Genomic DNA, 27121 nt, shown 5'->3' with positions numbered 1-27121 from the left:
CCGCTCCCCCTGCTTGTGCTCTTTCTGTCAAATAAATAAAATCTTTTTAAAAAATTGGAGAATGGGTGCCATTAAATGAGAATATCTACAACAATGGCTTGGAAGAAGGGCAAGAGATGGTCTGCAGGAAGTCAGGGGACTCTGGCAGCAAAGGCAGGGCAAGGGGCAGGTTTTACAACAGATCAACCGTAACCAAGCATGCCCTATTTGTAACTAAGCAGTTAGAAAGTTCTTAGTACTATAAAAGCTTGGACTTAGAATAATTCATGTCTGGCTGTTAGTAAGAAATGAAACAAGAATAGATATATCAGCTCTAAATTCAATTGAAGATTTAACCCCATGTCTACAAACAAGTAAACAAATTAAGTCCTCAGAAGAAAACTTCAAGAAATTAAGAACATAATATATTTTGAGTTGCAGACAAAAATGCATTATTATCAGACTCTACTTTTGGACGGATCATCAAGGGCCCATCCTAACTCAAAATGGTCTTCAAATGGGATCTCCTACACAAACCACCAACTCTGCTCTGGAGAACCATGATTCTGTGCTGAAAGCTGTTCTAAAATGCATTAATATTTAAAACGTGCTTGAAAACAAGAGAGAAAGAGTGGAAAGTATGACTAAAATGATGAACAATCTTTTTGGCAAGAGGATCGATTCAAGAAAAATAAAACTGTCACAGGTCACATTTCTTATTTCATCCAAACAGAAAATAAAAAGTATCAAGTCGCAAAGAAATAAACTTCCAACTGCCTATCACTAGGGATTGGCAAACTTCACCCAGGCCTGCTCTCCTATGACACATGAGCTAATAGTAGTTTTTATATTTTTAGAGTCGGAAAACAAAAACAAAAACCTAACAGAACTACATGGCTCACAACATCTAAAATATTTAATACATGGTCCTTTATAGAAAAAGTTTGCTGATTCCACTGTGCCTCATTGAAAAGAGCGTCACTGAGGAAATGGGCTTCTGTTCTGGTTATAGTACGCCTGTCTAGCTGTGAAGCCACACTCAAGGGCAGCCTTGTGGAGAGCCCCAAGCATGTGCGAGAGCATTACCTGTCTTCATGATGGAAGGAAATGCCATGTCTACTTCCCAGACATGGGAACGGAGGCCTGCAGTACTGAAGTCAGCTGAGCAAGGTCACACAGTGACTTAGCCATAGCACTGAAGGGGGATTACGGTTGACCCTTGAACAACACAGGTTTGAACCATGCAGGTCCACTTATATGTGCATTTTTTTTTTTTACAGTCCTGTAAATGTATTTTCTCTTCCTCATGATTTTCTTAGCAACTTTTTTCTTTTCTCTAGCTCACCTGACTATAAGAATACGGTCTATAATACATATAACATACAAATACATGTTAATCAACCATTTACACTATCGGTAAGGCTTCCAGCCAACAGTGGGCTATCAGTAGTTAAGTTTGGGGGAGTCAAACACTGTAAGGGAATTTTCGACCTCGTGGGGGTGGGCCCCTCCATCTCCTACATCGTTCAAGGGTCAACCGTATTCTATTCCAGTCATGGTAGCAGTGACGGAGGCAGACTCTGGGCCTGATTCTGGATGTGAGCTAAGCAAAAGCAGACAATCGGGGAGAAGGACAGCTGGGCCTCCCATGATTTACCCCCACCGGGGCCAGGCAGGGCTGGACAGGCACATCAGGGCACCGGAGCTTCAGCAAGGACTTACTGAGAACCTCGTGTGCGTCAGCACGGGTCCTGGCATTGTGGATAGAGGGGTGACAAGTCTAGGACCAGCTCCCTACCATTGTGGAGCGAACATTTTACTGGGGGACACAAAACACGAGCCAGAGGGTTACAGAGAACAGTTCGTCCCAAGGACACACAGGCAGGGTAATCATGCGCATCTGCAACCTGAGCTGGCCCTGAAATGCTTGCTGCCCGGCCAGGATGAGGCAAGTACAGAGGCTGAGAGGGAGCGCTATAAGCAACTGGACATCACTGTGACAGGTTTGTTACATTTTACAAAAATATCAATCCATATCGGTTTGGAAATTTAAAAGCCAGTCATTCAGCACACATCCTGGGAATCACTGGGAAGGACAGTTTCAGGGAGGGTGGCCAGGAAGGCCCATCTGAGGAGGTACTGAATGAAGGTCTGCTAGGGGAGAGGGAGCAGCTAATGCAGACAGGAGAAGCATTCCAGACCGAGGAAGAGCAAGTGCAGGGCCCTGGGGGTAGGAGCTTGACAGGTGTGAAGGGGGGGGGTGCGGGGGGGGGGGGGGTTGGGCAGTGAGGCTGGGAATGAGTGACAGGGAGCCAAGACCCGGGCAGGAGCTGATTATGTACCACCTGGTGAGCAGTTAGGAAGTTTGAATCTTCATTCTAGGTGAAAACAAGCTATGATTGGGAAAGGAGATAGTTCTATATCTGGTTTATCTTTTTTAAAAAACTAGACTTGCTTTGGATGAAGTGTAGACCAGGGGAGCAAAAGTGGAGGTCAGGAAGGTGGGCCAGTGGTCCGGTGAGAGCCAAGGCCAAGTGAAATGGCTGGTCTCTAAAAGGAGCAGGAAAGACCACTGTAACGGGATCGGGACAGAGAAAAATGGGCACAGTGCACGTTAGTGCGTAGATTTGATGGCTATTTCCCAGAAGGGCCTCATCAGAACATCCTAGCTACTTAGGGCTCCCACCCTGGGATCCCAGCATGCTGAGGGTCTCGGCTGGAGGGGCCTCTGAGGAGGGCACCCTGCAGGCTTGGTTTCCCTTGTCCTTCTGGTTGGTGTCTGTCTGAGGCTGATCTAGGCCTTATCCTGGTCTAGTAGGACCACGGAGGGTCCAAGGGACAGCGGTGGCCCAGTTAGTTTTCTGTGGAAAGGTGGAAGTGTATTCTTGAACTGCTTCCCCATCTCACACGGCTTCTGTTAGATGTCTCGTGAGAGTCAGAGCGGCGCCAGCAGAATCCAGCTCACGCTGGAGCAGACACTTCGGCTTTTCTCATTTTAAATGTTCATAAAACTCTGATGCCAGGCATAATAATGCCACTAAATAATGAAACAATTCAAGGATTACTGTGACCAATTTTGTCACCCCCCAACCCACAGATGTTAGGCAATTAATTACTCTAAATAGAGCAGTATTTAAAGACTATACCCTTCCAAGTCAAATATCTACATGTAAAACCAAACAGTGTTCAAATTCCTCAAAGTCTCAAGTTCTTTCTTCATGCACATCTTTATACTTTTCATGATGGAGGTGGCAAATTTTCTGTAACGGGGCTTCGTGGAATTTAGGGTTCCACGCACTGTCAGTATGACTTCTGGTATTTTAATCAGGAGAATACCTTCTTGGTCACTTATGGATTAAATAGTCTGGCTTCTTGGTCTCAACATTAGAACAAATCAGGGGGAAAGGGAGAAAAGGAGTAAGGATAGAGAAAAAATTGGAGGACTTCCATGATGATAAAGAAACAGGGTGAGGCGAATTAAAATTCTCTTTGTTCCTCCAGAAGCTTCAGTGTGCACGGTCACACTCCAGAGTGTTGTTAAAGTGACTGGAATCTGGAAGCCCATCGATGATGCCCGTGGCTGAGCCTCTAAAGATCAACAGTTTAGATTTTATCGCTATGGATGGATCTGAACACGTCAAAGAGCTGCTCTAAACTAAGAAACCCTACTCGCATCTCATTTTGCCCTGAATATCAGAACGCTCCACCGGCAAAGCAATGTTTCAATTATGCACAAGGAGTAAGTCTAGAGATCCGCTGTACAGCATCGTGCCTGTAGTTAACAATGCCGTACTGTGCACACAAAACTCTGGTCTGAAATGTTCCCATCATGAAAGAAAAGGAAGACGAAAAGCCACCTGGCAAGCGGTCACTCCGGTGGGAAGCTGGAGATTCCTTTACTCTGTCTTCAGAAAGAATTTCTTCATGTTGTCCTCACATGCCCTGTATTTTAATCCACAAATACCTCAAGTCCTTTCATAAGTACAATGCATACATATATGAGAAAAATGAAGCATACGGTTACTCATTAACTAGCTACATATACAAAACACCACAATTAATGTAAGATTAAACAAATGGGTCAGGGATAAAGGTTAGTACTGCAGGAGAACAAATAAAGGGGAAACTGCTTCCAGGACGGGGCAGGGGTGCGGGAGAGTGGGGCACGCAGGCGTCAAGAGGACCAGAAACCGACTTGGGTACGGCTATCAACCTCCACTCTTCCCAAATAAACAACAAAAACTAGGGATGGCGCTATCCACATCCCACAAAATTTGAACACACGCGTGTGTGTGTGTGTGTGTAAATACATATAAATGAATATAAGTATATATAAATTCAACACATATATAAAAATTTATATACATATAAATATATATAAATGAATGACCCGGTTAAAGCAACTTTCAGGGGCTTCTGGAGAAAATGGGTGGTGTCAAGGCCTGGCAGAAAACCATAGTCCCAGCCCAGCAAAGGGCTGAGCGCTTCCTGGAGGCCAGAGGGAGAAGCTTACGTGGGTCCCCTGTCACTGCTGGGAGTGTAGCAGAATTCAGAAATGACTCACCAAGTGCAGGGATATGCTTATAAAAAAGAAGCCAAGGGGTGGCAAAGCTCCTCCCTGAGGCTGCAGAACCCAGTGCAGGAGGCCACCCCAGGAGGGCTGGACAATCACACAGAAAACTGAAGGCAGGTCGTGCCAAGCAGAAAATTAGATGCAGCTGCTTCAGGAAACATGTCTAGAAATTGAGACTATAAGGGAATGGAATCATGTACTTTACAAGACTAATAGGAGGAATGTATTACCAAAAAAAAAAAAAAAAAAAGAGCAATAGCGAGGGAGAGAAGAGTATCCCATATTTTCCAGTACTCACTAAACATTTATAAAAATTAGCAGTACCTCAGACAACAAAGGAAATCTTAAATCTCAAGAAGGAAAGGTCACGATTGTAACCACAATGCCATTAACCTCAACTAAGTGAGGTGCCTTTCTCTTCCTGGCCCCACAAACCCATTGCTCATTCCCAAGGAGGAGAAACGCTGAACTCAAGTGGGGAGAGCCCCAAATCCACTGGCTCGCCTTTTAACATTAAAATCCCAGATCGGGTCCAGCTCTTCTCTCTGGGACATCTGCCCTCAGGTGAGGAAGGCTCGAGCTGAGCTTCCAGCTGCACAATTAACAGAGCAGGTGGGGCCTTCCAGAAGCCCAGACAGGTCTCTTTCCACTTTCTCTACCTGTCCTGTATGTGCAAATCGGTTTGACCTTACAGTCAAGCTTTGTTTTCAAATCTAGTCACTCCCACTCAAAGCTGAACTTTAACACGAATTGGCTCAGTCCTTTGGTACACATGCTACTCACCAGAAACCTGAAAAGGACAGAGGGTACCTCAAATCCAAACCTAACTAAAAACCTGATCATGAAGTTAAATGCATATACATCTTCTCTTGAACAACTATTTTGTCAATGAAGGAATCCAAACTACAGTAAGAATATTTAGAAAACAAGAAAAATGAGGCTATTAAGAATTAAAATTCATGGGGTGCCTGGGTGGCTCAGTCATTAAGCGTCTGCCTTTGGCTCAGGTCATGATCCCAGGGTCCTGGGATCGAGTCCTGCATCGGGCTCCCTGCTCCGTGGGAAGCCTATTTCTCCCTCTTCCACTCCCCCTGCTTGTGTTCCCTCTCTCGCTGTCTCTCTTTGTCAAAAAATAAATAAAATCTTAAAAAAAAAAAGAAGTAAATTCATGAGATGTGTCATGATATCTATTTCTTGTTGGTACCTTGGAGGAGGCCCGCTGATAGCGTGGGGGGGGGTGTGTGTGTGACCTCTGCTGGCCCTCCGAGCACCCCTCCCCTAGATCCCAGGTACTGATCCGGGGCCAGGCAGAACATCCTGCAAGATGAGGCCTGCGCTGGGTCCAAGGGCTTGTGTCATGACTCACAGGCACATTGGGATAGCTGACCTGATCTAGTCCCGCTGCACTGATTTCAGGAGTGGATCTGAAGCTAGCTTGGGGGACCGTGTTGGTGCCTGGGTGTGCCATGTCCTGAAGGACAGCAACACTGTGACAGATGAGGTACGTACGGCACAGGTAAGGTGCTCCGTATCTGAATAAAAAGCCTGGGTCTGGGAAGTGAGTTACGTTTTCAGGAAGTTTGTGGTTTACCCTCTCTCTCCATCCATCAGATTTTGCTATTTCTGGGCACCAGTAGCTTGCACCACTGTCTGTCCTAGATAATGTTACTGATACCTCTGTCTGTATTCTAACTATGCTAACTCCTTTCTACATTCTTTGCATAAGGAAATCCTATTCATCTTATAAGCAGTCTTTCCATCAATTCTTCTCTATGGGCGATGAGTCAATAAAGTAGTCACGAACCCAGGCAAAGCAACCACTATGAGGACTGAGTAACACCTAAAGAGGCAAGGCTCACGTTTCCCTTCCACATGGAAGAGGCTACTGGAAAACAAAACAATTAGGGAAAAGTAGATGATCTAAGAGACAAAGAGAGGTCTCCAGAAATATCATGTGCGCTCCTGGATTGAGCTGTGCCTCACGGCACATACGCCCCAGCCACCAGTTATGTAAGCCACTCAGCTCCAATTTTTTTTTTTTTTTTTTTGAGCTAGTATGAGCTGAGCTGGGCTTCAGGCACTGCTAATCAGGAGTCCTAACATAGCTCTTGTAAGGGTCCTGCAGTCGGCTGAGCAAGGTGAGGTCAGCTGAACACGAGCAGCCCAGAAGAAGAGGAACTGATCAGAAGCTTGCCCAAGTCCTGGCTGGCAAAGCCTGAAAAAAGGTGTATCTACATGAATGGTGCCTTATCAGTAAATGAGAAAGTGAAATTAAACTAAACATTCAAATCAAGAAGTTTTAAAGCAACAAAAGAAAATAAGAAGAAATTAATGAACCAGAAAATTAAAAAGTATAACTTACAAGTCCTCAAACTGCTTCTTTTTTTAAAAAAAGAAAAAAGCAAAAACCAGACTCAACCAAAGCTCTGGCTAAACTAATCAAGGAAAGGTGAGAGATGGTACAGAAACTCAAAATTAGAGGTGATAAAGAAATACAGACATACACAGAGTAAATTCAGTAATATAAGAAATATTACACATAACCCCATGCTGGTAAATTTTAGAATCGCGATGAGATGGACAACTTTCTAGGAAATACAAAGGACTAAAATTGATCCAAAAAGAAAGAAGCTTTGAACAAGGCAATAACCATGAAAGAGGAAAAGAGCCCAAGAATTAATTGCAACAAAAGAACTTGTCCCCAGTAGCTCTAAATTATCACGCAGACCATTTCCGTGCTATTTAAACTGCTCTGTAACAAAGGCAAAGGCAAAGGCCTATTAAGCACTTACTTGAGTCTACCACTTTGCTGCATGGTTCAAAAACATCATCACTTAATTTTCACCACAACCACAGATAGTAGTTTTCTCCAAATTGTAAATCAGAAGATTGAAGTTCAGAGCTGTTAAAAAATATGACCAATGTCACATCTGATGAAATTGTGGCATAAAGATTCAAACCTGTCTTTCTACCTCCGAAGCTGCGCATTAAATGACCTTACACTATTTCCTTCCCATGAATAAACAGGTTCTAAGATCCCTACGGGTTCTCATTAGTTGCTGGAGGGAATGGGGTAGAAAGAAAATTCTAGAAGAGAGACAAGTTAGGAAGCTACCGACTGTCTAGCACGGTGGGAACGCCTGCCCGAACCAGAGCAGCGTCAGCAGAGATGAAAAAGAAAAAAGGGAGAAAGGCATGAGATTTTACAGAGGCAGAACTGAAACTCCCAAGAATCACGTGTCTGATTAAATAGACAGCTAATTCGAATGGCCACAGTGCTGTACAATGTGATACAGGAGAGTCCCAGATGTCTGTCTTCTAACACATGCCTTGGTTTCTCCCAATGAGAAAAGGAAGAACCACAAACACTTCCCTCCAATTTATAAAGATGCTATAACCAACAGTGAGGCGTCTACCAGAACTTTGGCTCCTTGAGAGTGGACCCCGTGTAAATCAAAGGTGTTCTAAGGCAGTTTTCCCAAGCTTTCTGGGCCTCACCTATCTGGTGAAGTGTTTGGGAAACAGCGATTTCTACAGAAATCAGATGCTTCAGAATTACAGCTTGGGCACTTGTATTTTACTAAGTGCCCAAGGAAGGTGATCTTTAGACTAAGTGCTTTGTTCCCTGGACATGGCAGTGTGGGGTGGTGAATGGATTTTAGACACCTAAGTTTGGGGGGAAAAAAGAGAGGCTGGGAGAAGTCAGAGTTATTTCAGTTCTTCAGCTGTGAGCTCTTGACCGATGGTTTTCCCGAACACTCCATATCTGATGTCAGCATTTCTCATGGACACACTGTAGAGGATTAAGACCAAAGCCAAGTTAATTGCCCAGAGGGAAGATATCAGTGTTAAATGTATTCAAGCACTTTAAAGCATTTCGTCAGTGGTCTGGGGTCTGCTTTTCTAAAATGGAGCTTTTCCTGATGGTGAACACAGGGGGCTAGTGTCCCAGCCTCTACTCAAGATATGGCTCAGCCTCCTTTCAGCACTGACCTCTAGCAGCTCAAAGGTTAAGTGGCTTGCCCATCCCCAAATCATGGGTTCACCTGTGCTGGCACATAAATTCCATGCCCACAGGGGCCACATCTGTCTCGCACAGGTCAACGTAGGCTAGGGGAGGAAAGCCAGGGAACCGGAGGGGGGACACACACCCATGGAGAGGGAAGACATGATGAAGCCAGCAGACCTGTGGCATTTGGGAGAGCCAGCATCCATTCTCCCTTTCCAGCGTCCCCCCTTCTTAGCAGACAGTAACTCCAGGTAGCTTTCTGATGCAACAGAAGGCCAAAGATGGTCCCTGGGGCTTCTACCGAATTTCTCATGGCCACAGTTCAGCCAAGGAATGACTGACCACACCTTTGGAGTTTGGCCAATCAAAACTGTCTCATGGGACAGTCACGAAACAAGGGACAGAGGGTTCAATGAGTGAAGATCACTGATGCCATTAGCAGTGCTGGGTGAAAAGAGGAAATTCCTGCCACGGAGCCCTAGAACAATCTGGTTCCTGCCTGTTCCAAGCCTAGCCTTCAGTCCATCCAGGAGCTGTCCTCATGCTTGCCATAAATTCCCTATTTGCTTCTGTTGGCCAGAATCCATTTCTACTGCTTGCATAAAAACCCTGGTTACAGAAGGCAGGAGGAGAGAGAAAGAAGAGAGCCAGTAGCACTTAGAAAAGAGGACAGTCCAGTACCAGCAACTTCCTTTTTTTTTAGAAAGACAGTGGAAGTGGGGGCGGCAGAGGGAGAGAGAGAATCTTAAGCAGGTTCTACGCCCAGTGTGGAGCCGGACATGGAGCTCAGTCTCATGACCCTGAGATCATGACCTGAGCCGAAATCAAGAGTCAGACGCTCAACCGAGACACCCATGTGCCCCATTTCCTCATACTTTTGATGATTACACCATCCACAGATCAAGAGGAGTTGTTCCCTACTTACATATTTCAATTGTGGATTTATGAGAAGTATGTTTACAAACCATGATAAGGGTAAACATTTCCAAAGGAGGTGGTGAGATATTTAAGACCTTACAAGTCTTGGAGATTGAGAAAATATGTGGTAATGTATTTACCTAAGGCACTTCCTGTTTCCACTCAAGAATGGACAGCATAGTAGTAATTCTGAATCCAGGCCCTTACATGAAACATTAGTGAATGGGGGGGAAGGGCGTTTTATACGCCAGCTTTGTCAGTGGAATTCACAAGGCCCCAATTAAAAGGGGCACCACCAAACAGCTTCAAGGTAATCTCTGCCCTTTGTTGAATCGTCATGCTTTAGAACATGGAAGCCTCACTTAAAGGTCACAGTTCCATGGAAAAACACCAATGCCCAGAACGTAAGCACATTTATCCAAAAAACGTAGGCTTCAAAAGGAAAATCCTGCTTAGTTTTCTGGATGAAAATAAAAAGAAGAGTGTTTAAGTTCGACATTCTGACTAAGGAGTTGGAGCACTCGAGTCTGAAGGTGTGGACCTCAAGCCCTTTAAGCAGCAGCGCCCCACGCTGTGCCATCTTTGTACAGACTTCTACTGTGTGTGGAAAGTGAATTCTTCCGTGCATTTTCTGAGTTGAATGTCATTCAAACCTTGGAAGCCAGATGAACTGATTATGGTTATATTCATTTTAGAGATGAATAAAATCAATCTGGGCTAGGTAGCCTGCCATGGTCATAGCACAAGAAAACGCAAGTATAAGAGCTCTGATTTGTGCGTTGACTTCCAGTCCCATTTGGCAAATATCCTCTGCCTCCACACTGCCTCCCAACAGAAGGATCATGAGGAATGCCTGCAAGTCCACAGGATGAAGGAACTAGCCACAAGGAGGATATTCATAGTCTGTCCTGAAGTCTTCAAAGAACACCATAAACTCAAACCAGTCTTTTATACTTTCAATTAATTTCCAGTAAACTTTATCTGCTGTCTTTTGGCTCAGAGACATTGAACTAGCCCTTCACAGTATTGGAAGTCCTGGGAACAGGCTTCTACTCTGTTGGCTCTGCAGCCTGACCGCACAGGGGCCTAATGCAGAAATGCAACTGGACAGATGAATCTTGCTCACCTAGCTCCAAGCTGGTTCTTCCACAGGTTGGCTCTGGTTCCATGCTGGGAAAAGCAGAGTGCCTAGGGAGATCGAGGCCAGACTGCTACCGAACAGAGCAGAAACTCCTCACACTACGTGCTTTTAGGGTTAACCTTTAACAATGAAAACAAAAGCAAGCAAACAAACAAGAAAAGAGACCTCACAACAGGCAGGAAGGATGCCTGAAAGCAGGTGTTGACTTCCCTAAATGTTGTTCTCCACTGGCCTCTGTGACACTAAAATACCTATAGTGAAATTCTAGCCTACCTCAATATCCTAGAGATGGTCAGAAGTCCTTTAAGATTTAAATCTTGCCTGCCAGGGAAGGAAATAGTACAAGAACAGGGGAAGAGAGAGGTGATATGTCCACGTTCCTTACTCTGAAAGACTGAAGGACTCCTGCTCTCCTCCCTACTTTTCCTAGCCCCTCACCAGCAGGTGTCATGAGCTAGCGACCTGTAACTCTTCAGCCCAATGGGAGAATGGGAAGGAAGTGCAAATAATGTCCTAGAAAAGAAGACCTATGTTGTGTATTCCTTTGATCCTCTCTGAAAGAGATGCTAATTTTATTTCATTTTATCAGAAGGCATGAATATAAATAAAAACTCTTTTGTTTTGTTGTTGCTGGTTCTTACTAGCATTCTTCTCTCATGATCCACCAAGGAAATGGAGCTGTCGTTACTCTCATTTTGCCTAGGGCAGCTCTCAGGGAGGAAAAAAAATTAGTCATTAGATATATGCAGGTGATATTCTACTTAGTTACTCCTGTAGCAAAGTCCCAGGACAGAGTTTCTGTGAAAGTCTGATCTGACAATTCGTTACAAGTAAGACAGCTATCCCTTTAAAGATATAACTTCTTCCCTTCTCTGTGTATCTCCCCTTCAGTAACTCAGTAACAACTTCTGGAATATGCAACTAAGAAGGTGGAGCCACAAAACATGGAGTGAGACCAAGAGACTCAAGAGCTTACAAGGACATTGCTTCTACCTGGAACTTGGGGCTGCAAAACCAAGCCCAGTGATGTAAAGGGAGGAAGTTATCACTATCAGGAAGGGGAGCAAATGGTGAGGTGTGGACTGACAACACCACGGCAGGGGGAGAGGCCAGGACAAATACGCATTCACTACTCCCGGTGAGACCACCACTTCCACCGTGAAAACAATGGAAGCAGAGTCCGGGGGCCTGAGAGGCAATGCAGGGCCGAGCGGCAGAGCAGTCCCCCAGCCAGGATACACGCACGTCTCCACGACTCCCCCAGACGCATGGTCCACGTGCATAGTGAAGAACATTGGGTTGGGAAGTTTCTGGATTTGACAAGTAGGCCATGGCTGCTCATGATGGAGGTTGGTCTACACTGATGGGAGATGTTCCTGGGAGTGGTGACAAAGGAAGGTGGCTCAGCTACATCAAGGGAGCATGGAAAGTGGCTTGTGGATAGGCAGAGAAAGAGAGGGAGACAGCCCATAATAAGATCTGAAAAAACATCTGAGCAGGGCACTTCCCAAAGGGCCAGGGCACCAACACAGAGGAAGAAAGAGGTTGCAAAAAACTACAGCAGAGTGTGGGGTTTGGGGACTGCTTGTTTGCCACCAGAAACAAGAAAGAAATTTAGAAAGTTGAAGATGAGGATGCCAGCCACATGCACGTTAATGTCAGTGGATGGAGATGGGGGAGCGGGGCCTTGTTATTAGACTGAAGGCTCAAATTAACCTCTGTCAAAACATCGGCGTGTAGGGAGACTCCTCCGAACTGCATCCCACGATGTGCACGGGACACACTGGAAATGCCTGCTGAAAAGAGAGTATGAGCTAACTGCCCGTTGGGACCTGCCTATTTAGTCCTCAAATCATTTCTAATGACTGCAAACGTCCCTCTCTAGCACTTCATGCTGAAAACTCCCAAGGTGACCCTGGGGTTCCACTTATACCAGTGAGATTTCACTGTGGTTCCAATGCTTCAAGAGTCATGCCTAGGTCTCTAAAGTACTTTTAACCCAGAGCTTTCCCTTTAATCTGATTTTTGTTGCTGAGTTCCTCTTTCCATATAGATTCTCCTACAGTCGTTTTTACAAAGGTCATTTTTAAAGTTGTAATCGTTTGGAGCACTGGAATTTTGCATCCTTCTCCCACTTAGTAATCTACCATAAGCACTTTTTCAGGTTGGTAAGCAATCTTTACAGCCCAACATTTTAACAGATGCATCTACTACTTCGCTGAGCAGATTCAATATTTTCTACTCAAACATTACACTACTGTTGGAAATTTTTCACTATTAGAAATAATGCCCCCAACTGAACCTTTTTGAGATGTCCATATTTCCAAAATGGCATTATTGCTCTCCCAGGAGGCATAAAATCTCTTTTTCATTCCTAAGTGTTTGCTTTTTTTTTTTTTCTAAGTGTTGCTATCAGATAGGTTAATTTCTGATTATCAATGATATATATGAGGGTTAAGTTTTATATTTTGTACATATTATTTTGTACATACTCTACTGAATCATTACTTCTGATGTTTTCATTTGTTTCCCTTAAGTTTTCTAGACACATGATCATATAATCTACAGTTAATGATAATTTTCTTTTCTTTTCTCCACATTTTGGTTCATGTTTTATTGTACTGGTCAAAGCTTTGTAAACATAAAAATCACAGTGACGGAGACATTTTAGCCTAGTATTTCAGTTGTTGTTTTTGAATGAGATGTCATCTTGATAAAGCATTGTTATTCCTACTTTAGATTTTCTTTCATTTCTTTTTGATATTAATTAGAGTAATTATATAGCTTTATTTAATCCATTTCTATGTTAATATTAAACTCTTCTTCAATTCCTGCGATAAATTCTGCTTTCTTTTAAATCTACTAACATTTATATTCTTTAATCTATCGGTCCACACATCTTCATTGTCCAACACGTAGCCACTAGCCACGTACGGCTGCTGAGCACCTGAAGTGCGTCTGCTCTGAACTGATACGTGCAGGAAGTGTAAAACACAGTGTTTCAAAAACTTAGTCTCAAAAATAATGTAAAATAGTAATATTTCATATTGATTACCTGTTGAGATATTAATATTTTGAAAATACTAATTACATAAAATATAGTACTATATAATTAATTCCACCTGTTTCTTTTTACTTCTTACAATGTGGCTACTAGAAAAATTTGAATTATTATGTATCTACTGGGCAGCACTGGTCTGTTTCCTCTTTACGAAGTATCTCAAGTTTTCACATCGAGATTGGATTTACTTCAGAGAATCAAGTGAGTTGTGCAGGATCTTCTACAATCTGGAACATTTGCTATAAAATGGGGTTATATGGGCCTTGACAGCTTGAAAGGATTCGTCTAGATTCAACACCCTCCTACCCTGGTTTTTTTAAGCTACAGGTCTGGTCTGATATTCTTTTATAAAGGATAAAGCGTTAAATGCCAGACACTGTCTGAAATGGATAACCCATATTAAATACTAGATTAAATCAAAGACCTATTGATAGCATTTCAGATTTTGGTATAAAAGAACTACATATGTTCCACACTTCCTGACTGGTTTTTATTGAAAAAGCAGCTTTAGGGGCGTCTGGGTGGCGCAGTTGGTTAAGCATCTGCCTTTGGCTCAGGTCATGATCCCAGGGTCCTGGGATCGAGCCCCACATCAGGCTCCCTGCTCGGCGGGAAGCCTGCTTCTCCCTCCCCGACTCCCTCTGCTTGTGTTCCCTCTCTCGCTGTGTCTCTCTGTCAAATAAATAAATAAAATCTTAAAAAAAAGGCAGCTTTTTGTTTTGGAGGCTATGTGAAGATAGTCTTCTTTACACCAAGATATGACTAATCCACCTTTGTGTATATGTGTATAACTATGAGCAGAAAATGTTCACGCTGCTCTTTTGCTCATTGGAAAAGTACATGCTACCTTTTCAGTCTGACACTGAAATTTAACTCCTTACAAACCAGATGATACACTATTCGTCAATAACGAACCTGTCTGGAGAAGAGTGAGAAGGGTGTGCAGGAAGACTGTAGAGGGGAGGCAAAAGCTGCAAAGCCCCCCGACACCTGAGTGAAGCTGTCCACACAGGTTAGCATGGGCATGGGGCCGGCCCACAGTCCTCGAAGAACGACCACAAAGTCGAAGTCCCATGGCAAGCACAGATATGAATATATTCCTACAGCTTGCATTCTCAAAGCTGTAACTCCCAGAGTCTTTTTTCTTTTATTATTTTTTACTTATAATTGATAACCACCTGGGCTACCTGGACGGCACTCCTGGCTCCACACCTACTAGCCCAGTGACCTTAGACATGTTACTTAACCATTCGGCAACTCAATTTCCTCATCTGTAAAATGGGGAAAGCAAAAAGATGTATTTCAGACTTTGAGAATTAAATGAAATAGGGCATGCAAAGCTACCAATGAAGTGCCTGGCACACAGTAAGCATCCAGTAAATGTATACCATGAAAATAACAGCGTATACTCATTAGCTGCCACCAAATGTGGACTGTAAGGTCACTACAAAGTTCCATCTACTAATAAGTGGCTTGTTGACCATGGGACCAGCCAGTGTCAATTAAGGAACCGCAAAGTTTATATGTTACGTTCATCACCACATAAACTAAAACTGGGTCATTCTGACATTGCTGAATCCCTCAATCACCACCAAAGCTTGAAGAAATCCAGGTTGCACCCATTACCCCAGACAAAGTAATCATCATAGAGACAGGCCTTGGGGACAGTTTTCTAAGAGATGCACAGGAAGTTCACTCCCTCCCCCGGTGCTTCCCATCCATCATAGATTACGCAGCTGCCTGTGACTCTCCATCTCAGGCTCAATCCCTGTCTCCGCTCCAGCTAATGCTGAGTGATCAAGGTCATTCATGGCAGGGTCGAGGTGAGGAGGCAGCCCCACACCTGCTCCCTGCGCCTCCTCGCCTTCTCTGCAGAGCTAGAGCCTTCGCCCGCTCCTAAAGATCTCCATCTGTTGCTCGTTTTGGAATCTCTACCCATCCACCTCTATAACCAATGCTTCATGAAAACCCAAATACCAATCATTTTCACCCATGAGACCTCTGTCTTTCTTAAAAGGTCAGGAAAGGGAGATAAGAAGGATTAGAAGTAGTATTAGGGAACACCACTAGAAAATCTCAAAACGGTGATGTGCTTATTTCAAGGACAAAAGGTAGGGAAGAAGTTGTAAGAGCTTCTGTAGTGAGCAAAAAAGGACAGACATGCTAGGAAGAACAGGAGAGGGTGACAGAAAAGGAGCATATTTAACATTGCTTTTTAAAAAATGGGAAATGTACTCTGGGATTCTAAAGAAGCTCACATAAATTTCTGGAATAGTGAGCATATTAGAAATAGTATACATATTCCCATGAATTAAGTAATATGTAAATATAGTTATAAAAAGGAGTCAAGGAACTTGAGATGGATTGGAGAAACATGATCCCCACACCCAAGCAAACTTATTAACCACATACAGTATATGTAAGGATGAGTCCCAAAGGACAAGTCCTGGGTACTCCAAGGAGAACAGAATATCTGTAGGACATAGCACTCAGGGGCAACTTCATTAACGAAATGAGACTTCAGCTCAAAATATTATATGTTTTGGGCACCTGGGTGGCTCAGTCGGTTAGGCAGCCGACTCTTGATTTTGGCTCAGGTCATGATCTCAGGGTTCTGGGATCAAGCCCTGCATCAGGCCCCATATTCAGCAAGGAGTCTGCTTGAGGATTCTCTCTCCCTCACCCTCTATCCCTCCCCCCATTCATGTACTTTTGATTGCTCTCTCTCAAATAAATAAATAAATCTTAAAAAAAAAAAATACTGTGCTTCTCCAAAAGAACAGGAAAGCTTTGTATTTTTAGACAGAACAGAAAATTCTCCCCTCCACCCCCTTACTTCTATAAAATATAAGAATGTTCTTATTTATAATTTGGTTTTTGTTTTATTGTTGTTGCATTAAAATCAGTAAGTAATCCAAGACCAGCATTCACTTTTTAAGACCTGATATTTGTTCAATATACAGTTGACCCTTGAACAGCACAGGTTTGAACTGTGTGGGTCCACTTAATACATGAGCTTTTTACAGTGCAGAACTATAAATGTATTTTCTCTTCCTTATGATTCTCTTAATACCATTTTCTTTTCTCTAGCTTCCTTTATTTTAAGAATACAATATACAATACGTGTAACATACAAAATGTGTGTTGACTGTTCATGTTATTGGTAACGCTTCTTGTCAAGAGTAGATGACCAGTAGTCAATTTTTTGGAGACCCAAAAGTTATAATTGGATTTTCAGCTATGTGGGGTGGGGATGGGGGGTCAATGGCCCAAACCCCCAGGTTGTTCAAGGGCCAACTTCACAGGATTTCTTTTTCCTTTGGAAAAAATGTTTTAGGCAACTTTCCCTTCACATTATTTTATGTTTTCATTTTTACTCGGTAAAAATCAGTTTTCTTTCTTTCTCCTATTTTCATTTCAAATACTTTGTTCATCAGTGTCACCATAAACCATAAACACTATTGCAAACATTTTATTTTCTCTGGGACTAAAATGCGCTCATCTTTCTCCCATGAGTCATTCGACAAAAAGTGGTAGCACCAACAGGTTCACTCACCATCCCACGGCAGGACACACAGGAAGACACCAGGAAGGAAAAGCCGTAGCTACCAATGGCTAGGGTTTGGCGCCAGGTACTAGGTCTACCTTATCTTTAATTATAAGCCCCAATTACCTTTGTCTGCTCGCTGTCTGGGTCTTCAAGCCAAGCATAAGGGTCATAAATTTTATGTCCATGATAATCCTGTACCTGCAACAGACAAAATGTGGTATTGGACAATTAGTGTCTAACCCCCAATTACATTAGTATCTTCTGAATGTAACAGAGAAAAAAACAGAGGAGACGGACAGGCGAAAATACCCCAATTGGCTCACTGGCAATGTGTCTGCCCAAATTACCACATGAACCAAAGCTGGCAGGTTCTCAAAGGTGTCAAGCCACCCGTCATGAAAAGAATGTTTTAGCTGGAGAGGGAAGAAAGATGAAAGGTCAGAATAGGGAACCGCTCTGCCCGTACAACACAAAACAAAGGCCCGCCGCTGTGCTAAAGAAACTTGGCAATGTGTGGTCAGGGGCAAAGCACAGAACCGCACAATGCAGCCGGGGCGCAAGAAGGGCATGTCTGTGAAGGAGCTACCACACGCGCGCTTACTGGCAGCTTTTCTCGTCCTGCTAAGCTTGCTAATGATCAGAAAATCTCCCTACAATGTACTACACGATACCTTTTGTCTTTAAGTCTCAACTGCCAAAAAAGCAAGTTACCAAAGTGTAGTATAATGAATCTGGTTGATATCAGCTAAAAAAGCTGGAAATTGGAAATCATGTTAGGCCCAATGAAAGAACATTTCTAAGACTGAGGCCTTTCTTCCCTTTTGTGTATTGTTATGAAATGATTACAAAAAAAGAGGCCCGAAGGCATCACCCATTCCGACTAGCCTGGTATTTGAAGAAAGACACGGGCTCGTGCAGGCAGGGTCTGGCTGAGGGGAAGGCTTCAGGAGCTCCCATGGGAACCGACCATCAGAAACACCTGCAGGCTTCTGCAAAGCCCCCATCCTGGCCTGTCCTCAGAGAGGGAGCGAGGCTGCCAGAGCGGGTGGGAGTCACCACGCCCCAGGTGATCATGCATAAAGAAAATTCCCAAAGGTAAAGACCGTTATGCAATCTCTCCATTTCATCCTATCCTGATAAATCTAACTGAAGCCACATGGACATCTGTCCAGTAAGTATCTCGAACAACTCCCAACTTTTCAGTTACGGTTTCTCAGAATACCAGGGTCTCAGATGAATTTTTAACCTGTCTCCTTGCTTCATCTCTACTATCAGAAGGTAAGGGTTCCTCCCTAATGGGAAACAATCTGTTTCTCCTGCTGGTCATAGTTCCAATGTGGCTCCTGGCCGGGTGAGAAGAATCTCCTGGTGCCTAAAACCCCAGGCTTTTCCGCAAAAGGCCTTCATCTCCTTCATGTGGTGCCAGGTGAGAGAACACCTGGAGAAATGCACACCTGGAAGACTGGGCAGTTAAGTAGAACACTCAGAAACTGTCCTCATTAAACAACTGACAAATTCAAGGGATGTAACACCAGGCTAAAATCTCTCCTGATGAGTCTTCATAAAATCACCAACTTTCAACCCTTAGGGAAAACCTCTCTAAACTGTAACTGATTGTTACCACTGAATGAGAACTTTTTATCTTTCCTTCTTATCCCCAAGGCTTTCACATTTTACACACCCTGAAGTGGTTTTAAATACGCTTAAAATAACCACCTTCTTCTGACAATAAGAAATCAGAAAAATTTAAAGTTGTAAAGGATCTTCCAATCCAATATTTTTAGGAGCCATGGCAGGCACAAGATGGCAACATGCCCAGGGCCGCACCGAGTTCAGAACCAGAGCTGGGACTAAAAGCAAACTGCCAACAGCTTTTCCCCAAATATTCTTTGGATGTGACACACCAGATTTAAAAATGTTCCTCGATTATGTCACTAAAACTCAGACGTTTCCATAAAGTTAACTTGCCATAAGAAAGCAGAAAAGATTAATTGGAAATCATGTTAGTTTTGCCTAATACTAGATCCAAAGCAATGAAGAGTTGCTGACTTATCCACGCTGTTGTGCCTAGTGTTTTAAGGCAAACTTTTAAGAGGGTGGATGATATTCTTAGTTTACAGAGTATGGAATGCAATTCACAAAGGTTAGCAAGCGTAAAGGCCTCAGATTTACTGTTTACTTGGAGACCACGGTGGACTAAACACCGTGCCACAGATTTTAGCCACGGTATCCCCCTGAGAGACTCTTACTAACGCAGGAAACTGAAGTCAGATGGTTAATAAGCAGTAGAACTGGTGACCCTCTGTGAGCCAACCCCAAAGCCTGTGGACTTACTTAACCTCTTGCTAATGAACCAGGCCAGGTGTAACTTGGCAGGTCCATACCTGGACCCTGACTCAGAACCCAGTGTGCCTCTGAAACAGCCCCATCTTCCTGGCACCAGCATTACCATCTAAAACAGACTGAGGTCAGTTATGCAGCAGACATTTTTAACCAGGGTAGGAAACAGATTCTCTCCAGGACAATCCCAGGAGCCAAGGGCCACCACCCTACTCCCCTGCCCCACTACTTCTTCTACAAGACCATTCCCTACAAATGGAGTGATCTTATAGCCACATCCCCTGAACTTAAGTTATGCAGTGTCTGATTCTAAGTTTGCCAGCCATTCCTCATCTCCCCAAAAGACTTTAAAAATAGAGCCCTGATAAGGCACTGTTACTAATCAACATTTTAGTTATACTATTCAATAGCTTACCTGTTGACTTCAGGATAAATTGCAGAGTCCTGCACACAGCAAGCAGAGCCCATCAAATCTGACCTTTTTTTTTTTTTCCTTCCCAGCCCCCATCCAAGCTTATCCACCCATGGATGGTCACAATGGCCCTCCTGCCATCCTACAAACAAGTGCACCAGTCCACAACTGTACAGCCCTACATAACTATGATTTATTTTGGTCACACAGCCAGGAATGTCCTTTCTACCTTATCCAACTGGCCAACTTCCAGGCTCAATTCACATATGATCCCTTTCCCCTGATGGAAATTAATCCCATTCTCCTCTGTGTTCTCCCCTCACCCTACACACTCTTCTAACCCCTGTAGCAGGCCTGAATATTTCCTGACAGCAACACGCTGGGGATGGGGGGTTGGGGGGGAACGATGGCATTACACTGGAAGTGTCATGGTTTCCAAATTTCTGAAATCCACCAAAAATGGCTGCATGCTCCAACCCCACAGTTCAACAGAAGACTGCCTGGTATATGGCTGAAAGATGTTCAAGTGACAGAGAGCTGCAGCAATCTCTAGCACCTGCTGGAGAGAGACAAAACCATCCTAGAAATCAAGGCTACAATTTGAATAAATGCGTTAAGTCTAGCCTAAGGTTTAGTAATCAGGACTCTGTTACAGGAAAAAGATACCCCATATAGGCTATCAGGGCTGGGATAAGTACACTGTGGGAGCCACACAGCAGGGTCCAAGCTGGACCAGAGCTACATTCCCCTGGCCATGAGGCTTAGGGTTTTCATGAGTTCTCTGGTGAGAAGAAACTGGAGAATATTAAAATCCATGGCACCTTTCAAGTTAATTGTTCATCACTGTTTTAACTGTTCATAATCTTTTTGATGTCTTCATAAAATCCTCACTTAACCCTTTCTAGAACTGCAGGATTTTGGTAACCCAAATGGAAAAACTTAGCAAGAAGCGATCCCTACTAAAAACAAAACAAATCTAAAACGGTACTTATCAAGGCACACAGTAGATAGTTCTTTATATTTTTATTTACCCTGAAAGCTCAAAGATCCTGAAGAACCGAAGTGAGATATTCACATGTCTTCCGATTTCTAAAGTCTGGCACACTGCAGGGCTAGACTGTCATGTGAATAAATGAATGATGATATTCTCACTGCCAACGTAAGTCCTAAGCCCTGTGGCTAGCCAAGCCAGCACTAATATTTCATATATGAGAAAGAAGGCCTATAACAGGTGAGTGATCTCTCCAAAGGCATCCAGCTAGTGAGCAGCAAAACCAGAACCAGCACTCAGGTCTTCTCACTTGGTCTGTCCTCTTTTCCATTCTGGGCAGGATCACTTTACTCCCATATACAAAAGAAACACAGGAATAGAGCTTCTTGGACTGTTAGAGTAAATTTAATAAGCAAGCAGCTGAACAGACTGAGAAAACATGGTTACCAGATGGCCACTGGTCAAAGAAACCATGAATGCACAGTGCCACTTGGAAGTCTTAATTTGAAACAATATGTCCTTTACTCTAAAGTCTCAGTACCTTTTAACCCAAAGTGAAATGTGCTTTGAAGTACAGACTTTCTGGCATAAGTCAGGTCAGAGTAAGCAGAAAAAAAACTAGATGTATATATACAAAATTTTTTTATTCTGATTCTATTTTAAGTAATCTGAGAAATTTGGCTACTCCTAAGAGAATCATGCCCACAACGTTTGGATTCACTCCAGTTCTTAAGATGCCAAATTAATTTTTACACAAAAAGGGTGTTTGCCCAGATTTCCACCCACTAGATCTCACCAGTTACCCAGAGCTAATCTACAGCTTATGTAAATGAAGGCTAACCCCTCCACTAAGCAAAACAAACTCATTCTGAAAAAGGCCATCCCCTCTCCCTTCTAAAGGCCTCCTCTCACCCCCATTAACTCCTTTTCTTGTTTACGAAAACTTGGATCAGCACTGCAACCCTATGGGGTCACTGCTCCACCCTCCCCATTACTCTGTCTAGTCTCTGCATTCCCAGCGCCCAACGCCCAGCACCCGGCCTGGGGCAGGGCAGGCGCTCAACACACGTTTTAAAATCGAATGAATGAACTTCAACTCTTAAGGATTTTAAATCTGGAAGTTTAAAAAGTTTGCTTTTGTTTTAAATTTTACATTAGCCACACACATCCACACTTACTCCTACCACCATATTCAAGCAAGAGCCTCCTCCAGTCAAAAAGCAGGGACAGGTTCTGTCTTCCCAATTCCGTAAAACGCCCATTCCTACCTGGGCGTCTGCCCTTGACCCCATTGATTTCAGGAGGCGGCCAAACGGCGGCGGACCCCGGGCTCCGCCGCCACCAGGCGGCCAAAGACGGCCACCAGGGCCCCCGCGGCTCGGGAGGAGCCCCGCGCCCCCGGCCCGTTTCTCGCAAACAAAGGCCGAGGGGGAGGGGAGGGACGCAGGGGGCGAGGGGCTGCGGGGAGAGGAGCTGCGGGCGGCGGCAGACGCGGCACCCGCGGCGGGCAGCGGGGCGGGCGCGGGCTGGGGTACTCACGGCGGTCTCGTCGCGGTACACGTCGGGGTACTGGAAGGACAGCATGGCCAGGGGCGGGCGGGGGGGCAGCGTGGGGGCGCGGGCTGCGGGCGCGAGCGGGCCGGGCTGGCCGCGGGGCGAGGCTGGGGCGCTGGCAGGGGCCGAGCGGGCGGCGGCGGCGGCGGCGACTGGCGGCTCTCAGCCAGGGCTCCCACGACCGGACCGGCGGCGAGGCGGCGAGGACGTGCTGGAAGCAGGAAGCAACTGCCGGCGAGGCCGGGAGCCCCTCCCCGGCGGGCGGGCCCAGCGGCGGCTGCGGCGGCAAGAGGGAGCGGGCGGCGCCGTGCGTGCGCCGGGCCGGGCGCACAGCTCCCTCTGCAGGAGCGCCGGCCGCGCCCGCGCCGCCCGGGCACACGGGCCACCCCGCCGAGGCCGCGCCGCAGCCACGCCGGCCCGCCGCCCGCGGCCACCGCACCGGGCACCCGCCGGAGACGCACCCGCGCCGGCCGGGGCCACGGTGCGGGGCACACGTCCGGTCACGCCGGCCCGGGGCCACCACGCCTCCTCCCTCCCTCCCCGAAGTCCCTCGCTGTCAGCTTAGCCACAGCCGCGCTCGCGGGAGAGTGAACAGCCGGGTTTACTTATTAATCGATTCCCCCCATCTTCCTGTTCCCGGGCGTGGTGAGGCGGCAAAGGGAGACCTTGCCTCTCCCCAGCCGTGAGAGCAGAGGGCTTGAGGTGGCCTAATTTTCACTGCCTACTACTCCGGACTTGGAAGGGAAGGAATAATGGCTCATGATAACCGTGAAGGAAACACATCTCCCTTAACTCCAACACCCCTAGTGGGCACTGGGTGGTTGGGCATCCAGATTATAGAGGCGCTTTGAGGTGTTTGTAGGACAATGGATGAGCCCTTATCTGAGCTTTGCCAATTGAGAGGGGACTAAGGTGGGAGCATCTAGGGTCGTTTAATCATCCTGCCATTCCTTAATTCCGTTCCTGCCGATGTGTTTGTTTATCGAGCACCTACTGTCACCCTGTCGGAGAAAAAGTAGTAGCCCAGATGCTTGACCTCAAAGTCATGACATTTTAATAGTTCTATTTCTTCATCCTTGGGCTAGGTTTTGCTTTCTGGACCATTGGAAAGAAGCTTTATAGCCCCCATCATGAGAGCTGTTGTGTATGTCCCATGTGTTATGTACTCCTGACTTCTTAAAAAATCCTGAGAGGATGGCATGGGTGTGACCAGAAAGTCCTTCCCGTCCTAAATTCCAAGTGGACGTGGTAAGGGTTGTAAACTCGTGTGTTGTTTCTTTTGTATTATTCCAATTCCGTGTCTCAGCCATACTTCAGTGTTTCTGTCATGGCAGGATATTTGATAACCATGTTTTGCATCTGTTTCCAAAACCCCCCTCCTTGGGCAACCTGAGAATCTTCAGTTCTGGGAAAGCTCACATTACTGATGCCAAGCTCCGTGCAAACACAGTGCTCTGCAGTCCAGCATTCCTGATCCCAGTCACCACCCCCCACCCTTGCCTGCCTGTCACCTGGCCCAGGGACTGCCAGGCACTGCCCGATGCTTCTGCCACTTGTGGGAGGATTAAGAGAGGCCCAGGAACACCTGACCCAGCTGATCCCCTAATAACAAGGACAGCAATAATAGTTAATGCTTATTGAGTGCTTCCTATATGCCAGGAAATTATCTTATTTAAACTTTATGAGATAACTAATATCCCAATTTTATAGTTGAGGAAAACTGGGGCTGACTTTTGCCCGGGACTTCACAAATAGTTATTTAAAAAAAAAAAAAAAAAGTCAAAAATAGAGCCAGGATTCAATCCCAGATCTCTCTGATGCCAACACTCAGTCATAATAATAAATAAGTAGGAGCACTCTGTGGTCTATAAGGACACCCATAAATAGGTAGAACTTTCCCAGGGCTTCATTTTAGCAGGAAAGGTAGAAATTATGGGAATTGTGGTACCCAAAGGACAAATCAAATCTCAGGGATCATCCTTCTTTCCTCTCTAGGCAGTTATCCTGGCGCCCAGCTTCTCTGGGCCCTGAAAGCCAAGGGTTTGTATGGGGCACACACAGTGCAGTGGGCTGCCAGCAATAGATTGCCTGCAACTGGAGTGAGGTGGAGTACAGAAGAAGACCCATTCCCCTCTTTTTGGCCAGACTGATTGTACACTACCTACCTTTGCCACATATTTGATATGACTTGTCTGCTTTAATCCTCCTAAAAAAGCCCATTTTACAGTAAAGGCATCTCAGCAGTCTTAAAGGAATTTGCCTGAAGTCCTCACATAGCTAAGACGGAGCCAAGGTTCAAATTTGTCAGTTGACTGCAAAGTCCATGCTCTACCTTGTCCATAGAAAATGAAGAGAAGGGAAGTGTTTGAACCATCTCAGAAATGGAAATTCTACCTCCAGAATAAACACCAGTGTGCTCTTTGACCTCTGACATTGCATGCTATTTCCAGGGGAATTACAGAATTAACTCTTTAACAATTCGTACTCTAACCTACAACCATTCCCACAACACAAGGCCCCTTGGGGAATGGGGCTAGCAGAGACATAGAAGGACCTCCAGGGAAGCCTGCAGCCCGACCTCTATAGCCTGACCTCCAACTTTGTAGCCCACTCTGTTAACCTTACCATGGTAAGGAGGCTGGTTAGTGATATTTACTGCCACTTGGCTGTCTCAAACCCACTCTAAGTACTTGTCACAGCATTCTTCCCATAGTAATCTCCAAGAGAGGATTTCTGGTAATTAGCCAAGGAGGTTAAGTGTTGACTGAAATCCATCTTACTCTCTACTTGCCACACTATGCACAGGGGCACTGGCTGCATTCATCTGGAAAAAATCCATATTCTCACAAAGGTCCACTGGCAGGGGGCTGCATCTGCCCAGAGGAAACATATTTCTAATTCACACAAGAGTGCTATCTTGTTAGTACCCCTTAAGACTGATGCCTTGGGTGTTTGCCTGGATAATCCTTTCATTTGACTCTGGTTTCCAGGGAGCTAGCTAACCTACTAATTGGTAGAGTGTAATTTCCAGCTATGTTTCCTTAAAGATTTACATAACTTTTTCCAGTATGGCTTTTAATGAAAATTCTTACCTATTCCTGTATATCTAATCTCTGCAAGGCATCATTAAGTGTGAAATAGCATCTAGAGTAAGAGTGACGTTCTCTTCCTGGCCCTACTCCTATTTCCCTGGCTTTGAACAAGTCTTTATATCATTGGTATATTTTTTTAAAGATTTTTATTTTTTTAAATAATCTCTGCATCTAACATGGGACTCCAACTTACAACCCCGAGATCAAGAGTCGCATGCTCTACCGACTGAGCCAGTCAGGCACCCCACATCATCTATACCATGAGAGAATCGGATCAGGTGGTTTCTAAGTTTCTTTTGTTCTAAGTAGAGGTGTAGGAGCCTCAAAACTATCTCTGGAATTCAGAATGACATTGTCCTGGGGGAGTGTTACCCACATCTCCTGGGCAGATGGAGGGGAGAGTGGGCAGTGATTATCTACTGAAAGGGCTTTCTCCATAGTTTTCTTCTGTTTTCAACCCATCCGCAAGCATAGATTTGGCTCAGAGGCCATACGTAGGCCTCTGGTACTTACTAAATTCATAGATCTGATCTTTCCAGAAACTAGCTGTTCCCTTCTAACACCCTTCTCTTGATAGAGGCATGTGGCTTAAAGGCTGGGTGTCTGGCATTTTAGCTGTGAAATCTAGAGTCTCTACTTCCTCCTCCCCTCTTCAACTTAATGCCTGGGCTAGGACTGAATTAAATCCAGGTTTAAAAAAAAATGGGGTAGAAAGAGTGGATCAAGAATGAATCTGCAGTATTTTTCTTTAGTTCATGAAACTTGTCTATACCATTTCTAATGAAGCTCCCAAGAGTGTTTCTAGATCAGTAAAGAGGAATCTTTTTTCCTATTCTGTTATTAGGGGAAAAATCAGGCGTGGCCCCCGCATGTAAAATGAAGTTATTTTATTTAAGTGGGGAGAGAGGAAATAATCTATTCATCTGTTTTAAATTCAGGACTTAAAACTATTCAGTAAATACAATATGTAATACTCAAAATGTGTCAGTTCAAAATTATTGGCTATAAAAGCAGAAGGGAGATTAAGAAGGAACAGAGAGGGGAAAGAAGTGATATAGACAAGGCAAGATGGAGACACAGCATCCCAGACTGGCTAATATTAAGAAAGATGAAGATAAGCACAAAAAGATAATATGGAGTCAGACAACAAGCACATGAAAACACATGCAGAAAATCAGAGTTGGACACACAGGAAGATAGTCTTGCATGCAACAACACCTCATCTTATAGCCTTTAAAATATTAATGTTAAAAATGTTAAGTTCTATTGGAACTTTTACAACTCTGGGATAATTAATGGTGGACCCCTTGATGTTTTCCTCATTAATTTAAACCAAGCAGGATATCTGCCCTGCACACAAGAGGTTGTTCACCCTGTTCAGCATCTCCGTTTTCTCTGGAGTTACTGAGTAGCAACCAGACTGTCTTTCCATTTCCTACAGCTTCTGTCATGTAGTCCTCACAGGTATCATCTTGAGTCAGTCAATTCTAAAGAACTAAGC

At 44.6% G+C, this 27121-nt stretch overlaps 1 protein-coding gene across 2 annotated transcripts in view; it reads right to left on the bottom strand.

Moving 5' to 3' along the window:
• Positions 1-22582, bottom strand: part of PREP (prolyl endopeptidase) — a 115757-nt gene extending 93175 nt beyond the window's left edge. The window contains exons 1-2 of one of the 2 annotated variants that reach the window (XM_032408154.1): positions 22514-22582; positions 17355-17429 (exon numbers count right to left, since the gene is read on the bottom strand). In XM_032408154.1, the coding sequence (XP_032264045.1) occupies positions 17355-17429; positions 22514-22558 (120 nt within the window). In that variant the 5' untranslated portion in view covers positions 22559-22582. Of the gene's footprint in view, positions 1-17354; positions 17430-22242; positions 22282-22513 lie in introns of those variants that run through there. The other variant, XM_032408155.1, reaches the window with a different exon arrangement.
• Between the last annotated feature and the right edge of the window lie 4539 nt (positions 22583-27121).

Source organism: Phoca vitulina, unplaced genomic scaffold, assembly GCF_004348235.1.
Source record: "Phoca vitulina isolate PV1807 unplaced genomic scaffold, GSC_HSeal_1.0 scaffold9, whole genome shotgun sequence".
In the NCBI taxonomy this organism is placed as follows: domain Eukaryota; kingdom Metazoa; phylum Chordata; class Mammalia; order Carnivora; family Phocidae; genus Phoca; species Phoca vitulina.
Note: the sequence above shows the minus strand (reverse complement) of the source record. Positions and strands in the feature narration are given on the sequence as shown.